The 17,986-nt window shown below is 42.5% G+C and overlaps 1 protein-coding gene across 5 annotated transcripts in view; it reads right to left on the reverse strand.

Moving 5' to 3' along the window:
- The window catches only part of LOC143031791 (E3 SUMO-protein ligase ZBED1-like), a 28,323-nt gene that overhangs the window by 8,021 nt on the left and 2,316 nt on the right, over positions 1 to 17,986 (reverse strand). For 2 of the 5 annotated variants that reach the window (XM_076196065.1, XM_076196068.1), the window contains exon 2: positions 12,384 to 12,427. Coding sequence is in view for 1 of the 5 variants with exons in the window: in XM_076196064.1 (XP_076052179.1) it covers positions 209 to 341 (133 nt within the window). In the remaining 4 variants the exon portion in view is untranslated. Of the gene's footprint in view, positions 1 to 208; positions 1,484 to 12,327; positions 12,428 to 17,986 lie in introns of those variants that run through there. The other 3 variants (XM_076196066.1, XM_076196067.1, XM_076196064.1) reach the window with 2 other exon arrangements.

Raw genomic sequence — 17,986 nt, forward strand, 5'->3', positions numbered from 1 at the left:
AAAGACACACATCACAATATCTAATGTATCTATTATCAGAGTTGGGCAAGCGCTCAAGTGCTCAAAAAAATTTGATCCACTCTCATTGAAGCACATGTTCACTTAATTCACCCCAATTAAGGCTCGCAAATATTAATTACGTGAGACTATGTGAATAATAATTACATGCATATCACTATCAAAACATGATTTTTGAATAACACATTACCTTGCATCATAGCAGCCACTTCAATGGGCACATTGTTAATCCACCAGAATCTTTGATCATCTCTGCCCACTAATTCTTGTCTCTGCTGTCTGTGAGTCTGTTGTGGTATACTGTATTCCCTGCCCCAACCCATAGCTTTATATGTATATCCTTGTCAGTCATCACTCGTGTGAGTCTGATAAGTGTATTTGTGAACTTGTGATTAACTCCTATACAAGTACAGCACAAATAGACTGCAACATGCAGATGGTGTTTTTCATGAGCAACTGCGTACATTTATTTATGTAAATATGCATATATTGATAAACATTAAGGATCTAAAACTTTCATAGCAGCAATACAACCAAAGTTAAATATGAAGATCTGGTAAGTGTGGAAACAGTGTCTCTCCAATCTCCCCATGACCTGATATGATAACAGTGACGGCCGCGGCCAGCTGGCAGCTGCCTGGGGGCTCGGGCACGCCACAGCCCACAGCTACACCCATCACAACAATTTCAACAATCAAGCTGAGCAAGGAATACAATGCTGAAGTTATTGGCTCATTTGTAAACAAACGGACGATACACGACTCATCACAAAACATAAAAAACAGCCTTCAAACTAAATAATAATCTATTTCCTGTGTTTTTTCTTATCTGTGGAAGCAAAAAAATTCTAGCTATAATGCGAATTTTATAGTTTGATTTTTTATATAGGCTAGTGTGTTACAGGGTTACTTAAGCATCGTCCATTTCTATTCCACTGAGCATTTTTTAAAAGGTAGAGGTTGTGTAGATCAGATCTTTGTGGTAAGACAGATATAAGAAGAAAGCTATAGGAAAGGGTAAGAATGTTTTTTTGGCTTTTATGGATCTGGAAAAGGCTTATGATAGGGTAGATAGAAAGGCACTGTGGGAGGTTATGCAGAAATATGGGATAGGAGGAGGAAAGCTTTTGGGAGCTGTCAAGAGTTTTTATGAGAGTAGTAGAGCTTGTGTCAGGATTGGAAATGGAGAGAGTGAGTGGTTTGAGGTAAAGGTGGGACTTCGTCAAGGATGCGTTATGTCGCCCTGGCTGTTCAACTTATACATGGATGGGATGGTGCGAGAGATAAATGCAAGGGTAGTGGGCAAGGGATTGGAGATGGTTAAAGAAAATGGAGAAAAGTGGGAGGTGAGCCAGCTGTTGTTTGCGGAAGACACTGCGCTTGTGGCAGGATCAGGGGAGGAATTGAGGAAGTTGGTGGCAGAGTTTGGAAGAGTATGTGATAGAAGAAAGCTAAAGATAAATGTGGGTAAAAGTAAGGTGATGAGATGTACAAAGGGTGAAAGTGGAAGCAAACTGGAAGTGAGCATTAAGGGAGAGTGACTGGAGGAGGTGGATAGTTTTAGATACTTGGGTGCAAATGTGGCAGGAAAAGGTGGAGTGAAGGTGGAGGTAGAATGTAGATTGAGAGAAGCAAGTAAATGCCTTGGTGGATTAAAGAGTGTAATGAGGAATAGACATTTGGGAATGGATGCTAAGAGTAGACTGTATGAAGGAGTGATTGTGCCAACAGCACTGTATGGGGCAGAAACATGGAACATAAGAGAAGAAGAGAGAAGGAGTTTGAATGTGTTTGAGATGAGGTGTCTGAGAAGTATGATGGGGGTTACTAGGCTAGATAGAGTGAGGAATGAGGAGGTGAGGAGGAGAACATGGGTGGAAAAGGAGCTGGGAGATAGGGTTGATGAAAGAATATTAGGATGGTTTGGACACATGGAAAAAAGGAGTGAAGAAAGACTAGTAAAAGAGGTATGGAAGGCAGATGTGGAGGGAGTGAACATGAAGGGACGTCCTAGGATGAGGTGGATGGATGGGGTGAAGGGGGCTTTGGGGAAGAGGGGAATGTCTGTTGAGGAAGGACAGGAGAGGACAGAAGACAGGGGTGAATGGAGAATGGTTGTATATGGATGATGTTGTGATTGCATGAGGTGGAATGGGCAGGCGGTGGGTGGGGGGGTAAGGTAGTATGTGTGAGCTAAATTTTGACGCAGCCCGAAGGGATTTCTCCCCGTCCTCTCCTTTTATGCAATGGGGGGACGGAGAGGGGGGGGGCGTCGCCGATTTAATGAAGCGGCCTTGCTGTGGATGTGCTGTGTCTTGCGACACTGCTTCTGACCCAGGGCAGTGGAAAAGGTGCAGGGATGACCCGTCATCCAGGAGGTGCTCAGAGAAGAGAGAGGGTAGAGGGGTGTGGAGTATTCAGGGATGGAATGGGTGGAAATGATTTTATGCCTTTCCCTTTTTGGCTACCTCCCTTGTAAGGGGGAAGAAGCCTTGGTATATGTATGTATTATGGAAACCTTATATTACCCCATCTGGGGTATTGGCTGCATGTTATTGTGGCAAAATAGCATGCAGTTGATACTTTAGGGTCTATATGGGGCACCCCTACAGACCAGAGCCACACATAATTTTGTCTGTGATAGAGGAAAACTCTGTTCATAGAGAAATTATGACACTTTTATACTACAACTGTCCCTCTGTTATGCTGTCCCCCAACCCCTTGTTACTGTCCTGTACCATTTCTCTGAATATTCATTTCCTTTTTTTTGCCTACCCTGTGGTGGGGGAAGAGAATGCTACCACCAAGTCTTTCCACTTCAGTCATAAAAGGCGAGAAAAACCAGGACGGGGGATGGGATTAGGAGTCCTGCTACCTGTAACCCCACAGGGGTTATTCCTAAAAAAAAGTAAAGGCATAAGAGGCTCTGGGAGTTGTCCAACCAGTACCCTAAGGTTTGGGTCTTTTAATGTGCTTGGATGTGGTACAGATGAGAGTAAAAGGGAAGAGATAGGCAGTATGTTTGTGAGAAGATGGATGTGCTGGCTTTGAGTGTAACTAAAATGAAAGGAAAGGGCAACTGTGAGTTTGGGAGTGTAGCTGGGAGGTACCTAGGAGTGAAGAGTGGACAAGGGAGAGAAGGGGTGGCTATACTAGTAACTGAAGAGATAGGTAAACGTGTAGTGGAGTGGAAGGAGGTTTCATCAAGGTTTATGTGGATGAAAGTGAAGCTGGGAAGGGAGATGTGGGTCTTTATAAGTGCATATGGGCCTGGCAGTGAGTAGATATAAATGAGTGCATAGAGGGATTAGGGAAAAATGTCAATGTAGTTATATTGGGAGCCCTTAATGCTAAGGTAGGAAACAAATCAATAGATGGAGTGATTGGGAAGTATGGAGTTCCAGGTAAAAATTGTAGTGAAGAATTGATGGTGGAGATAGTGTCTTGAAAGAGAGTTGATGATATCAAATACAGTGTTTAAGAAGAAAGTCAACCATAAGTACACATGGAAGAGGGTGGTGGATGGAAGGGTGGCAGATAGAGAATTAATGGACTATATTGTGGTGACCAGGAGTATGGTAGGAAGAGTTAAGGATGTACATGTTCTAAGGGGAGAGAGTGGAGGAATTTCAGATCATTTTCTGGTAGGTAAATTGAGAGTGGAGAATAGGTGGAGAAAGAGGAAAAGGGCAGAAGGTAGGGAGCTACTTAGAGGTGAACTGCTTAAATGAAGGGAAAAAAAAAAAAAAAGAGAGAATGAGTATAAGAAGCTGAGAGAGGAGTGGGAGGGAGTAATGGATAGAGTAGAACTAGGAGTGGAGGAGGAATGGAGATGGTTCAAGGAGGGAGTCATAAGGTGTGCAAAGATTGTGGAACAAGGAGGGCAGGAGGAAATAGAAGGAAGGGTAGTGAGTGGTGGAATGAGGAAGCAAAGAAGAGTGTAGATGAGAAGAAACAGGCATTTATAGATTGGCTACAAATTAGGATGAGGGAATCGTATGAGAGGTACAAAGTAAAGAGAAAGGAAGATAAGCATAAGATAAAGGAAGCAAAGAGGAGAGCAGATGTGAAATGGGGTAAGAGTATGACAGAAAATTTTGAAAGTAATAAACAGATGTTTTGGAGGGAAATGAAAAGAGGAAGAGGAGGTGAATCAAGTAATGAAGAAAAGGTAAAAGGTACAGATGGAGAGATGATAATGGAGAAGGCAGTGAGAGGAAGGTGGGCAGAGTATTTTAGGGAGTTGCTAAATGTGAAGGAAGGTAGGGAAAGGTAGTTGCAGTGGGAAATGCTAAGAAAATGACCATGATGAGTGAGGAAAATGGAGGAGAAATAAGGAAGGATGAAGTGAAGGCAGTTGTTAAGATGATGAGAGCAGGTAAGGCACCTGGGTTGGATGGATGCCATGAAGAATGTCTGAAGAAAGGAGGTACAGTTATGGTGGACTGGTTGGTGAGGTTATTTAATTATTGTTTAAGAGATGGTAGAGTGCCAGAGGACTGGAGGAGTGCCTGTATAATTCCGCTTTACAAGGGAAGGGGGAACAAGTGTGAGTGTAGTAGTTTCAGAGGGATCAGCTTGATGAGTGTAGTTGGAAAGGCTTATGGGAGGGTCTTGATTGAAAGGATTAGGAGAGGAACAGAGGGAGTAATTGGTGAGGAATAGTGTGGTTTTAGGACAGGTAGGGGTTGTGTAGATCAGATTTTTGTGGTAAGACGGATATGTGAGAAAGCTATAGGAAATGGTAAGGATGGTTTTTGGGCTTTTATGGATCTGGAAAAGGCTTATGACAGGGAAGACAGGAAGGCACTGTGGGAGGTACTGCAGATATATGAGATAGGAGGAAAGCTGTTAAGAGCAGTCAAGAGTTTTTATGATAGTAGTAGAGCTTGTGTTAGGATTAGAAATGGAGAGAGTGAATGGTTTGAGGTAAAGGTGGGACTTCATCAGGGATGCATTATGTCACCCTGGCTGTTCAATCTTTACATGGATGGGGTGGTGCAAGAGGTGAATGCATGGGTAGTGGGTCAGGGGTTGGAGATGGTTAAAGAAAATGGAGAAAGTGGGAGGTGAACCAGTTGTTGTTTGCTGAAGACACTCCGCTTGTAGCAGGATCAGAGGAGGGATTGAGGAAGTTAGTAACAGAGTTTGAGAAGGTGTGTGAAAGAAGGAAGCTGAAGATAAATGTGGGCAAAAGTAAGGTAATGAGATGTACAAGGGGAGAGAGTGACAGTAGGCTGGAAGTGAGCATTAACCTCTTCACTCCGGGGCACATCACACGTCTGGCAGCATTAGCTGCCTGATGTGCGGTGTTGCATCACAATAATCACATTATAAAAAATAAAGTCAGTGCTCAATCGTTCATTCTCTTTCACTCATGTATTTTGATAACCATAGAAAATTTATGAAGCCAGTTTAGAGAGAATGGAAATTACGTAGGTACGACTACAATAAATATAATCAAGACGAAGGAAGTGGTTAAGGGTGAAAGACTGAAGGAAGTGGATAGTTTTAGATACTTGAGTGCGAATGTGGCAGGAAAGGGAGGAGTGGGGGTGGAAGTAGAATGTAAATTGAGAGAAGCGAGTAAATGCTTTGGTGGATTAAAAAGTGTAATGAGAAATAGACATCTGGGAATGGATGCTATGAGGAGGTTATATGAAGGAGTGATTGTGCCAACAGCACTGTACGGGGCAGAAACATAGAACATAAGAGAGGAAGAGAGGAGTTTGAATGTGTTTGAGATGAAATGTCTGAGAAGTATGATAGGGGTAACTAGGCTTGACAGAGAGAAATGAGGAGGTGAAGAGGAGAACAGGGGTGGAAAGGGAGCTGGGAGATAGGGTTGATGAAAAGATATTAGGATGGTTTGGACACATGGAAAGAATGAGTGAAGAAAGATTAGTAAAAGAAATGTAGAAGGCAGAGGTGGAAGGAGTAAATATGAGGGGGCATCCTTGGATGAGATGGATGGATGGGGTGAAAGGGGCATTACAAAAGAGAGGAATGTCTGTGGAGAAGGGATGGGAGAGGACAGAAGATAGGGGTGAATGGAGAAGGGTTGTGTATGGATGATGCTGTGATGCATGGTAGGGAGTGGGTGGGGGACAGGGAGTGAGGAAGTATGTGTGAGAAAAAAAATTGACGCAGCCCGAAGGGATATCTCCCTGTCTTTCTCCTTTTCTGCATGAGGGGACAGAGATTTATGAAGTGACCTTGCTGTGGATGTGCTGTGTCTTGCGACACTGCTTCTGACCCAGGGCAGTGGACAGGATGCAGGGATGACCCGTCATCCAGGAGGTGCCAAGATAAGAGGAAGGGAGGAGGGTGGAGAGGAGAGGAATGTATAGGAAATGGAATGGGTGGGAGCGGTTTCTATGCCTTTTTCTTTTTGGCTACCCCCCCCTGGGGAAGGGGGGGAAATCCTTTGGTATATGTATGTGTGTATATATATTATATATGTTATACCCCGTCTGGGGGTATTGGCTGCATGTTATTGTGGCAAAGTAGCATGCAGTTGATACTTTAGGGTCTATATGGGGCGCCCCTACGGACCAGAGCCACACATAATTTTGTCTATGATAAAGGAAAACTCTGTTCATAGAGAAATGATGACATTTTATACTACGGCTGTCTCTCCGTTATGCTGTCCCCCAACCCCTTGTTGCTGTCCTGTACCAATTCTCTGAGTATTCATTTTCTGTGGTGGGGGAAAAGAATACTGCCACCAAGTATTTCCACTTGGATCGTAAGAGGCAAGAAGGGACGGGGATTGGGACTAGGCATCCTTCTCCTTGTAGCCCCACAGGGGACATTCCTAAAAGAAAAAGTAAAGGCATAAGAGGGTCTGGGAGTTTTCCGACCAGCACCCTAAGGTTTGGGTCTTTTAATGTGTGTGGATATGGTACAGATGAGAGTAAAATGGAAGAGATAGGTAGTATGTTTGTGAGAAGAAAGATGATTGTGTTGGCTTTGAGTGAAACTTAAGTTGAAAGGGGAGGGTGAGTGTAAGTTTGGGAGTGCAAGTGGGAGGTTATCAGAAGTGAAGAGAGGGCGAGGGAACGGGTGGCTATTCTAGTAAGTGAAGAGATAGGTAAATGTGTAGTGGAGTGGAAGGAGGTTTCCTCAAGGATAATGTGGTTGAAGGTGAAACTGGGAAGGAGATGTGGGTCTTTGTAAGTGCATATGGGCCTGGCAGTGAGAAGAGTGTAGAAGAAAGGGAGGCATTTTGGATAGATTTAAATGAGTGCATAGAGGATTTAGGGAGAAATGTCAATGTAATAGTACTGGGAGACCTTAATGCTAGGGTAGGAAATGGTCCAATTGATGGAGTGGTTGGGAAATGTGGAGTTCCAGGAAAAAATCGTAGTGGAGAGTTGATGGTGGAAATGTGTCTAGAGAGTTGATGATAGCAAATACAGTGTTTCAGAAGAAAGTCAAGCATAAGTACACATGGGAGAGGGTGGTAGATAGAGTGTTAATGGATTATGTAGTGGTAAATAGGATTATGATAGGAAGAGTTAAGGATGTACATGTGCTAAGGGGAGAGGGTGGGGGAATATCAGATAATTTTATGGTGGAAGGTAAGTTGAGAGTGGAGGATAGATGGAGAAAGAGGAAAGGGGCAAAAGGTAGGGAGGTGCTTAGAGTGAACTCTTTAAATGAAAAGGAAAAGGAGAAGGAGTATAAGAAGCTGAAGGAGGAGTGGGAGGGAGTGAAGGATAGAGTAGGTAGGTGTGGAGGAGGAATGGGGATGGTTCAAGGAGATAGTCACAAAGTGTGCAAGGATGGTGTGTGGAACAAGAAGGACAGGAGGAAATAGAAGGAAGGGTAGTGAATGGTGGGATGAGGAAACAAAGAAGGTTGTAGAAGAGAAGAAGCGAGCCTTCACAGATTAGTTACAAAATAGGATGAGGGAGTCATATGAGAGGTACAAAGAAAAGCGAAAGCAAAAGGTAAAGGAGGCAAAGAGGAGAGCTGATGTGAAATGGGGTAAGATTATGACAGAAAATTTTGAAAGTAATAAAAAGATGATTTGGAAAGAAATTAAGAGAGGAAGAGGAGGCGAATCAAGTAGAGAAGAACAGGTAAAAGGTGCAAATGGAGAGATGATAATGGAAGAGAAGGCTACAGTAAGGGGAAGATGGGCAGAATATTTTAGGGAGTTGCTAAATGTGAAGGAGAATAGGGAAAGATAGTTGCAGTGGGAAACGCTAAGAAAATGACCATGATGAGTGAGGAAAATGGAGGAGAAATAAGGAAGGATGAAGTGAAGGCAGTTGTTAAGATGATGAAAGCAGGTAAGGCACCTGGTCTGGATGGATGCCATGCAGAATGTCTAAAAAAAGGAGGTACAGTGATGGTGGACTGGCTGGTGAGGTTATTTAATGTTTGCTGGAGAGAGGGTAGTGTGCCAGAGGACTAGAGGAATGCCTGTATAGTTCCACTTTATAAAGGAAAAGAGGACAAGTGGGAATGTAGCAGTTTCAGAGGGATTAGCTTGTTAAGTGTAGTTGGGAAGGCTTATGGGAGGATCTTGATTAAGAGGATTAGGAGAGAAAGAGAGGGAGTAATTGGTGAGGAACAGTGGATTTAGGACGGGTAGAGGTTGTGTAGATCAGATCTTTGTGGTAAGACAAATATGTGAGAAAGCTATAGGAAAGGGGAAGGATTTTCTGGGGCTTTTATGGATCTGGAAAAAGCTTATGATAGGGTAGATAGAAAGGCACTGTGGGAGGTTATGCAGATTTACGGGATAGGAGGAAAGCTTCTAGGAGCTGTCAAGAGTTTTTATGAGAGTAGTAGAGCTTGTGTCAGGATTGGAAATGGAGAGAGTGAGTGGTTTGAGGTAAAGGTGGGACTTCGTCAAGGATGCGTTAAGTCGCCCTGGCTGTTCAACTTATACATGGATGGGGTAGTGCGAGAGGTAAATGCAAGGGTGGTGGGTCAGGGTTTGGAGATGGTTAAAGAAAATGGAGAAAAGTGGGAGATGAGCCAGCTGTTGTTTGCGAACTACACTGTGCTTGTGGCAGGATCGGAGGAGGGATTGAGGAAGTTGGTGACAGAGTTTGGGAGAGTATGTGATAGATGAAAGCTAAAGATAAATGTGGGTAAAAGTAAGGTGATGAGATGTACAAGGGGTGAAAGTGGCAGTAGACTGGAAGTGAGCATTATGGGACAGTGACTGGAGGAGGTGGATAGTTTTAGATACTTGGGTGCAAATGTGGCAGGAAAAGGTGGAGTGAAGGTGGAGGTAGAATGTAGATTGAGAGAAGCGAGTAAATGCCTTGGTGGATTCAAGAGTGTAATGAGGAAAAGACATTTGGGATTGGATGCTAAGAGGAGACTGTATGAAGGAGTGATTGTGCCAACAGCACAACGGGGCAGTAACATGGAACATAAGAGAGGAAGAGAGGAGTTTGAATGTGTTTGAGATGAGGTGTCTGAGAAGTATGATGGGGGTTACTAGGCTAGATAGAGTGAGAAATGAGGAGGTGAGGAGGAGAACAGAGGTGGAAAGGGAGTTGGGAGATAGGGTTGATGAAAGAGTATTAGGATGGTTTGGACACATGGAAAGGAGTAAAGAAAGACTAGTAAAAGAGGTATGGAAGGCAGATGTGGAGGGAGTGAACATGAGGGGACATCCTAGGATGAGGTGGATGGATGGGGTGAAGGGGGCTTTGGGGAAGAGGGGAATGTCTGTTGAGGAAGGATGGGAGAGAACAAAAGACAGGGGTGAATGGAGAATGGTTGTATATGGATGATATTGTGATGCATGAGGTGGAATGGGCAGGTTTTCACGTAGACAATTTTGATTAAAATCAACTGCGCTAATAGCTTTGGCTATCTTGAGGTTCAAATTCTTCAGTTTGAAGAATAATCTTTTGTCTTCACAGTTCAAAGTATGAACATAATCATTCATGATTTCAAAATCATGGAGAAGAAGCCTCCATGAGAGGCGAAAAGACTTAAGTTTTCGGTGATTGTGTCAACAGCTTTTGTACTGTTACCTTGTGTTATTATAACCATTGGCATTCAGCAGCGCCTTTTACTGCACCCTCTTCTCCATGATTTTGAAATCATGAATGATTATGTTCATACTTTGAACTGTGAAGACAAAAGATTATTCTTCAAACTGAAGAATTTGAACCTCAAGATAGCCAAAGCTATTAGTGCAATTGATTTTAATCAAAATATATATATATATACATATATATATATATATATGCGGAAAAATATACCAAGGCTTTTTCCCCCTTACAAGGGAGGTAGCCAAAAAGAAAAAGGCATAAAATCATTCCCACCCATTCCATCCCTGAATACACTCCACACCCCTCCACCCTCCCTCCCATCTTAGCACCACCTGAATGATGGGTCATCCCTGCACCTTGTCCACTGCCCTGGGTCAGAAGCAGTGTCGCAAGACACAGCACATCCACAGCAAGGCCGCTTCATTAAATCGGCGACCCCCCCTCTCCGTCTCCCCATTGCATAAAATGAGAGGACGGGGAGAAATCCCTTCGGGCTGCGTTAAATTTTGCTCACACACACTACCTCACCCCCCCATCCACCCGCCCATTCCACCTCATGCTATCCCAACATCATCCATATACAACCATTCTCCATTCACCCCTGTCTTCTGTCCTCTCCCGTCCTTCTTCAACAGACATTCCCCTCTTCCCCAAAGCCCCCTTCACCCCATCCATCCACCTCATCCTAGGACGTCCCCTCATATTCACTCCCTCCACATCTGCCTTCCACACCTCTTTTACTAGTCTTTCTTCACTCATTCTTTCCATGTGTCCAAACCATCCTAATATTCTTTCATCAACCCTATCTCCCAGCTCCCTTTCCATCCCAGTTCTCCTCCTCACCTCCTCATTCCTCACTCTATCTAGCCTAGTAACCCCCATCATACTTCTCAGACACCTCATCTCAAACACATTCAAACTCCTCTCTTCTTCTCTTATGTTCCATGTTTCTGCCCCATACAGTGCTGTTGGCACAATCACTCCTTCATACAGTCTCCTCTTAGCATCCATTCCTCATTACACTCTTTAATCCACCAAGGCATTTACTCGCTTCTCTCAATCTACATTCTACCTCCACTTTCACTCCACCTTTCCCTGCCACATCTGTACTCAAGTATCTAAAACTATCCACTTCCTCCAGTCGCTCTCCCATAATGCTTACTTCCAGTCTACTACCAGTTTCACCCCTTGTACATCTCATCACCTTACTTTTACCCACATTTATCTTTAGCTTTCTTCTATCACATACTCTCCCAAACTCTGCCACCAACTTCCTCAATCCCTCCTCCGATCCTGCCACAAGCGCAGTGTCGTCCGCAAACAACAACTAGCTCACCTCCCACTTTTCTCCATTTTCTTTAACCATCTCCAATCCCTTGCCCACTACCCTTGCATTTACCCCTCGCACCACCCCCATCCATGTATATATATATAAATACATACACACACACACACACACACATATATATTTATACTGTATATATATATATATATATATATATATATACACACACACACATATATACATATATATATGTGTATATATATATATATATATATATATATATATACATATATACTGTATATACATAACTAATAGTATATATAACACCATCCTACAATGGTGTGAAGTCGCAACTTAAGGTTTGCAGTAACAGGTTCAAACTCCTATCTTCATCACTGAATGGCAGAAAAATATACACCCACATATCTTCATTCAAGTCTGCCATTGATGGCGTATCATTCAGACAGACATTGCAACAATGACATGAGCCTCACATTTAAACTCTCTCGAGTCTCGATATAAAACATTGCCTGCACCACAAATGGGAAATGGGTTCACCAACATATATACCCTTGCATGCATACCAGTGCTATAGGCAAGAGAAGTAAATAAAATAATCTTCACCCTCGACAATGCATCGGATGGGGAGGCAGGATGACAACTTGTGTCTAACTATATATAAAATCCTACATGCGCCACCAACAGGCAAGAGATCCACTATTACAATCTCAAGTGTCTCCTGGCGCCATAGGAAAAAAAAAAAAAAAAAAGTTCCAAGTGTAAGCTCAGAGTTGTACGTATATGTGACTGTCAGTGTCAGGACAGCGAGAGTGGTGAAGCATTTGCCAGTTAATGGTAAAAGAAGCATTTTGCCAGTTAATGGTAAAGGTGTTAGTGGGACAGTCTAAACAGTTAATAATTTACCAGCAATGGTTAATGGTAAAAATTTACCGAGACCTTAGCGGTACATACTCGCTTAACAGTAAAAGTTTACCAGTAAATTAGCGGGACACTGGTCCTGTCAGTACCACCAAGCCGAGAGGCGCTTACCGCTTGCTGGCTGCTGCTGGTGGGTTGTCACCCGATGTTGTCATCTGAAATAGGAGCATGACACTCGTTAGGGGCATAAATATCTCAAAACATCAACATATGCGCACCATTGCCTTCACTGCAATTTAATATAATGCAAGTAATCACTAGGGTGACCTTTTACTTCTATTTTTCAGTTTATTATTTGAATGTGTTCATTTGGCATCGCTATTTAACCCATTCAACTCCGATGACAAGATGTCTTGTCATTTGGTCAAATAAAACAAAAAATCATAAAAAACCAAAATGTTTGATCAAACACCAGAAATATATGACGTCAATCCTCGCTTCGCTCGCAGCGAAGCGAGGATTGACGTCATATTTTTCTGGTGTTTGATCAAACATTTTGGTGTTTTATGATTTTTTGTTTTATTTGACCAAATGACAAGACATCTTGTCATCGGAGTTGAATGGGTTAACTGTCACTATCTCATATCTTCCAGAAAAATGATGTTACATGTGCGTCATTCCTAATCAGTAGTAAAACAGCGAATGTTTGAACAAGTGTAGTATTCAAATCTGGGATAAAACTGGGGTAGATAAGGCAGAATGGGGTTGGTGTCAGCCGGAGCCATAGTGCCCATCTGACTGCGTTGATTTAACTGTGTTTGTGCTAGTGACTACTTGCAGTGGTATTTGATATTGTATATAAACAGATCGAAATTATCACAACCACAGAACAAAAATACCAAGACCAAGTCACTAGTTAGGAAAGTTATAAACAAGTTAATTTAATGTAACAATATTTTTAATAAAATAAACAGTAAATTAGTAAAGAACATTAGATAATTGCCTTTGATTTTGTTAAAGTTATCATTTTTATAATTATGTTTTCCATAATACCATAATATAATTATGTTATCCATAATAAATTTTTATAATTATCCATAATACCTAAAATTCCTACATCGAAGCAAGCCAAATGTAAAGCTATCACACAAAAATCTCCCGACGAAGGTATTAGAATGAATCTGTATGATTTTGTTTTGAACTGCATGCAAAGTAGCATGCAGTTGATACTTTAGGGTCTATATGGGGCGCCCCTACGGACCAGAGCCACACATTTTGTCTATGATAGAGGAAAACTCTCTTCATAGAGAAATGATGACACTTTTTATACTATGACTGTCCCTCCGTTATGCTGTCTCCCAACCCCTTGTTGCTGTCCTGTACCATTTCTCTGAGTATTCATTTTCTGTGGTGGGGGAAAAGAATACTGCCACCAAGTATTCCCACTTGGATCGTAAGAGGTGAGAAGAAAGGGACGGGGATTGGGACTCGGCATCCTTCTCCTTGTAGCCCCAGAGGGGAATTTCCTATAAAAAAAAAAAAAAAAAAAAAAGAGAGAAGACATAAGAGGGTCTGGAAGTTCTCGGACCAGTACCCTAAGGTTTGGGTCTTTTAATGTGCGTGGATGTGGTACAGATGAGAGTAAAAGGGAAGAGATAGGTAGTATGTTTGTGAGAAGAAAGATGATTGTGTTGGCTTTGAGTGAAACTAAGTTGAAAGGGGAGGGTGAGTGTAAGTTTGGGAGTGCAAGTGGGAGGTTATCAGGAGTGAAGAGAGGGCGAGGGAGGGAAGGGGTGGCTATTCTAGTAAGTGAAGAGATAGGTAAATGGGTAGTGGAGTGGAAGGAGGTTTCCTCAAGGATAATGTGGATGAAGGTGAAACTGGGAAAGGAGATGTGGGTCTTTGTAAGTGCATATGGGCCTGGCAGTGAGAAGAGTGTAGAAGAAAGGGAGGCCTTTTGGATAGATTTAAATGAGTGCATAGAGGGTTTACGAAGAAATGTCAATGTAATAGTACTGGGAGACCTTAATGCTAGGGTAGGAAATGGTAAAATCGATGGAGTGGTTGGGAAGTGTGGAGTTCCAGGAAAGAATCGTAGTGGAGAGTTGATGGTGGAAATGTGTCTAGAGAGTTGATGATAGCAAATACAGTGTTTCGGAAGAAAGTCAAGCATAAGTACACATGGGAGAGGGTGGTGGAGGGAAGGGTGGTAGATAGAGCGCTAATGGATTATGTAGTGGTAAATAGGATTATGATAGGAAGAGTTAAGGATGTACATGTGCTAAGGGGAGAGGGTGGGGGAATATCAGATCATTTTTTTGGTGGAAGGTAAGTTGAGTGGAGGATAGATAGAGAAAGAGGAAAGGGACAAAAGGTAGGGAGGTTCTTAGAGTGAACTCTTTGAATGAAAAGGAAAAGGAGGAGTACGGAAAGAAGCTGAAGGAGGAGTGGGAGGGAGTAAAGGATAGAGTAGAGCTGGGTGTGGAGGAGGAATGGGGATGGTTCAAGGAGGGAGTCATAAAGTGTGCAAGGATGGTGTGTGGAACAAGAAGGACAGGGGGAAATAGAAGAAAGGGTAGTGAATGGTGGGATGAGGAAACAAAGAAGGTTGTAGAAGAGAAGAAGCGAGCTTTCACAGATTGGTTACAAAATAGGATGAGGGAGTCATATGAGAGGTACAAAGAAAAGAAGAGAAGTAAAGCAAAAGGTAAAGGTTGCAAAGAGGAGAGCAGAAAATTTTAAAGTAATAAATAGATGTTTTGGAAAGAAATTAAGAGAGGAAGAGGAGACGAATCAAGTAGAGAAGAAAAGGTAAAAGGTGCAGATGGAGAGATGATAATGGAAGAGAAGGCAGTATGGGGAAGATGGGCAGAGTATTTTAGGGAGTTGCTAAATGTGAAGGAGGATAGGGAAGGAAAGATAGCTGCAGTGGGAAATGCGAAGAAAATGAGAGTGATGAGTGAGGAAAATGGAGGAGAAATAAGGAAGGATGACGTGAAGGTAGTTGTTAAGATGATGAAAGCAGGTAAGGCACCTGGTCTGGATGGATGCCATGCAGAATGTCTGAAAAAGGGAGGTACAGTGATGGTGGACTGGTTGGTGAGGTTATTTAATGTTTGCTGGAGAGAGGGTAGAGTGCCGGAGGACTGGAGGAGCGCCTGTATAGTTCCTCTTTACAAGGGAAAAGGGGACAAGTGTGAATGTAGTAGTTTCAGAGGGATTAGCTTGTTAAGTGTAGTTGGGAAGGCTTATGGGAGGATCTTGATTGAGAGGATTAGGAGAGGAACAGAAGGAGTAATTGGTGAGGAACAGTGTGGTTTTAGGACAGGTAGTGGTTGTGTGGATCAGATCTTTGTGGTAAGACAGATATGTGAGAAAGCTATAGGAAAGGGGAAGGATGTTTTTTGGGCTTTTGTGGATCTGGAAAAGGCTTATGATAGGGTAGACAGAAAGGCACTGTGGAAGGTTATGCAGATATATGGGATAGGAGGAAAGCTTTTGGGAGCTGTCAAGAGTTTTTATGAGAGTAGTAGAGCTTGTGTCAGGATTGGAAATGGAGAGAGTGAGTGGTTTGATGTAAAGGTGGGACTGCGTCAAGGATGTGTTATGTCGCCCTGGCTGTTCAACTTATACATGGATGGGGTGGTGTGAGAGGTAAATGCAAGGGTAGTGGGTCAGGGGTTGGAGATGGTTAAAGAAAATGGAGAAAAGTGGGAGGTGAGCCAGCTGTTGTTTGCAAACGACACTGCGCTTGTGGCAGGATCGGAGGAGGGATTGAGGAAGTTGGTGACAGAGTTTGGGAGAGTATGTGATAGAAGAAAGCTAAAGATAAATGTAGGTAAAAGTAAGGTGATGAGATGTACAAGGGGTGAAAGTGGAAGCAAACTGGAAGTGAGCATTAAGGGAGAGTGACTGGAGGAAGTGGATAGTTTTAGATACTTGGGTGCAAATGTGGCAGGAAAAGGTGGAGTGAAGGTGGAGGTAGAATGTAGATTGAGAGAAGTGAGTAAATGCCTTGGTGGATTAAAGAGTGTAATGAGGAATAGACATTTGGGAATAGATGCTAAGAGGAGACTGTATGAAGGAGTGATTGTGCCAACAGCACTGTATGGGGCGTAAACATGGAACATAAGAGAAGAAGAGAGAAGGAGTTTGAGATGAGGTGTCTGAGAAGTATGGTGGGGTTACTAGGCTAGATAGAGTGAGGAATGAGGAGGTGAGGAGGAGAACAGGGGTGGAAAAGGAGCTGGGAGATAGGGTTGATGAAAGAATATTAGGATGGTTTGGACACATGGAAAGAATGAGTGAAGAAAGACTAGTAAAAGAGGTATGGAAGGCAGATGTGGAGGGAGTGAACATGAGGGGACGTCCTAGGATGAGGTGGATGGATGGGGTGAAGGGGGCTTTGGGGAAGAGGGGAATGTCTGTTGAGGAAGGACGGGAGAGGACAGAAGACAGGGGTGAATGGAGAATGGTTGTATATGGATGATGTTGTGATGCATGAGGTGGAATGGGCGAGGGAATGGGGGGTGAGGTAGTATGTGTGAGCAAATCTTGACACAGCCCGAAGGGATTTCTCCCCGTCTTCTCCTTTATGCATGGGGGGATGGAGAGGGGGGGTCACCAATTTAATGAAGCAGCCTTGCTGTGGATGTGCTGTGTCTTGCGACACTGCTTCTGACCCAGGGCAGTGGACAAGGTGCAGGGATGACCAGTCATCCAGGAGGTGCTAAGAGAAGAGGGAGGGTGGTGGGGTGTGGAGTGTATTCAGGGATGGAATGGGTGGGAATGATTTTATGCCTTTTCCTTTTTGGCTGCCTTCCTTGTAAGGGGGAAAAAGCCTTGGTATATAGTATATATCTTAAGAGTGAGAAAAATATATATTGTCAACCAAACCTTATCTACCCCTACCTATACCTAGGTTAGGTTAGACTCATGCCCACCCCCCCTACCTCCTCTGGTGGGAATAGCTTGTTGAATTACGGTTATTCAGTTAAAAGTAGTTATAAAAGTCAATTACAATTAATCATAATCATTTCTTCATGAAAACTGATTTCTGCCCATGGCAATCTTACTCATAAATCACAGAAGACAACAAAAATCACCAAGATAATCTTTTGGTTGGGTTATGGAGAATGACGCTATTTATGGAACATTCCGATATAAAGTCAATTACTTACTAATTTTTTGAGGCAATGAATCCTCTTATGAGATATATTGCTTTACATATTTGATGTATTCATCCCAAATAATGTACAATACTCCTGTCACCTGCAAACTTTGCATTAAAAAGAACTTGCCGATAATATAGTAACCTTAGTAAGATACACGAAGTAAGTGATAGCTTATCAAGTTAGATTAGAAATTGGTTGAATCATAAAAAACAATGAGTTGTTTTAAATGGCAAAACTTCTAGATGGAAAAATATTATGAGTAGAGTTCCTCAGGGTTCCGTTATTGGGCCACTTCTATTCATAGTATATATAAATGATACTGACCACGGACTGAAAGCTATTGTCTCCAAATTTGCTGATGATACAAAATTGTATGGAATGGAAAATAATCACTTAAATCAATTAAATATTCAAGAAGATTTAGATAAAGTACAGCAATGGTCTGAAAAGTGGCTCATGAAATTTAACACAAGTAAATGTAAGGTTATGCGCAAAGGTAAAAATAAAAGTAAGTACAATTACAAATTATTTGGAAATTCGCTACCATAAGTGGATAGTGAAAAGGATCTCGGTGTATTTATCAGTAAAATCTCAAATTAT

The sequence above is a fragment of the Oratosquilla oratoria genome, chromosome 12 (assembly GCF_046742065.1).
Source record: "Oratosquilla oratoria isolate Oo_2021 chromosome 12, ASM4674206v1, whole genome shotgun sequence".
Taxonomy (NCBI): Eukaryota; Metazoa; Arthropoda; class Malacostraca; order Stomatopoda; family Squillidae; genus Oratosquilla; species Oratosquilla oratoria.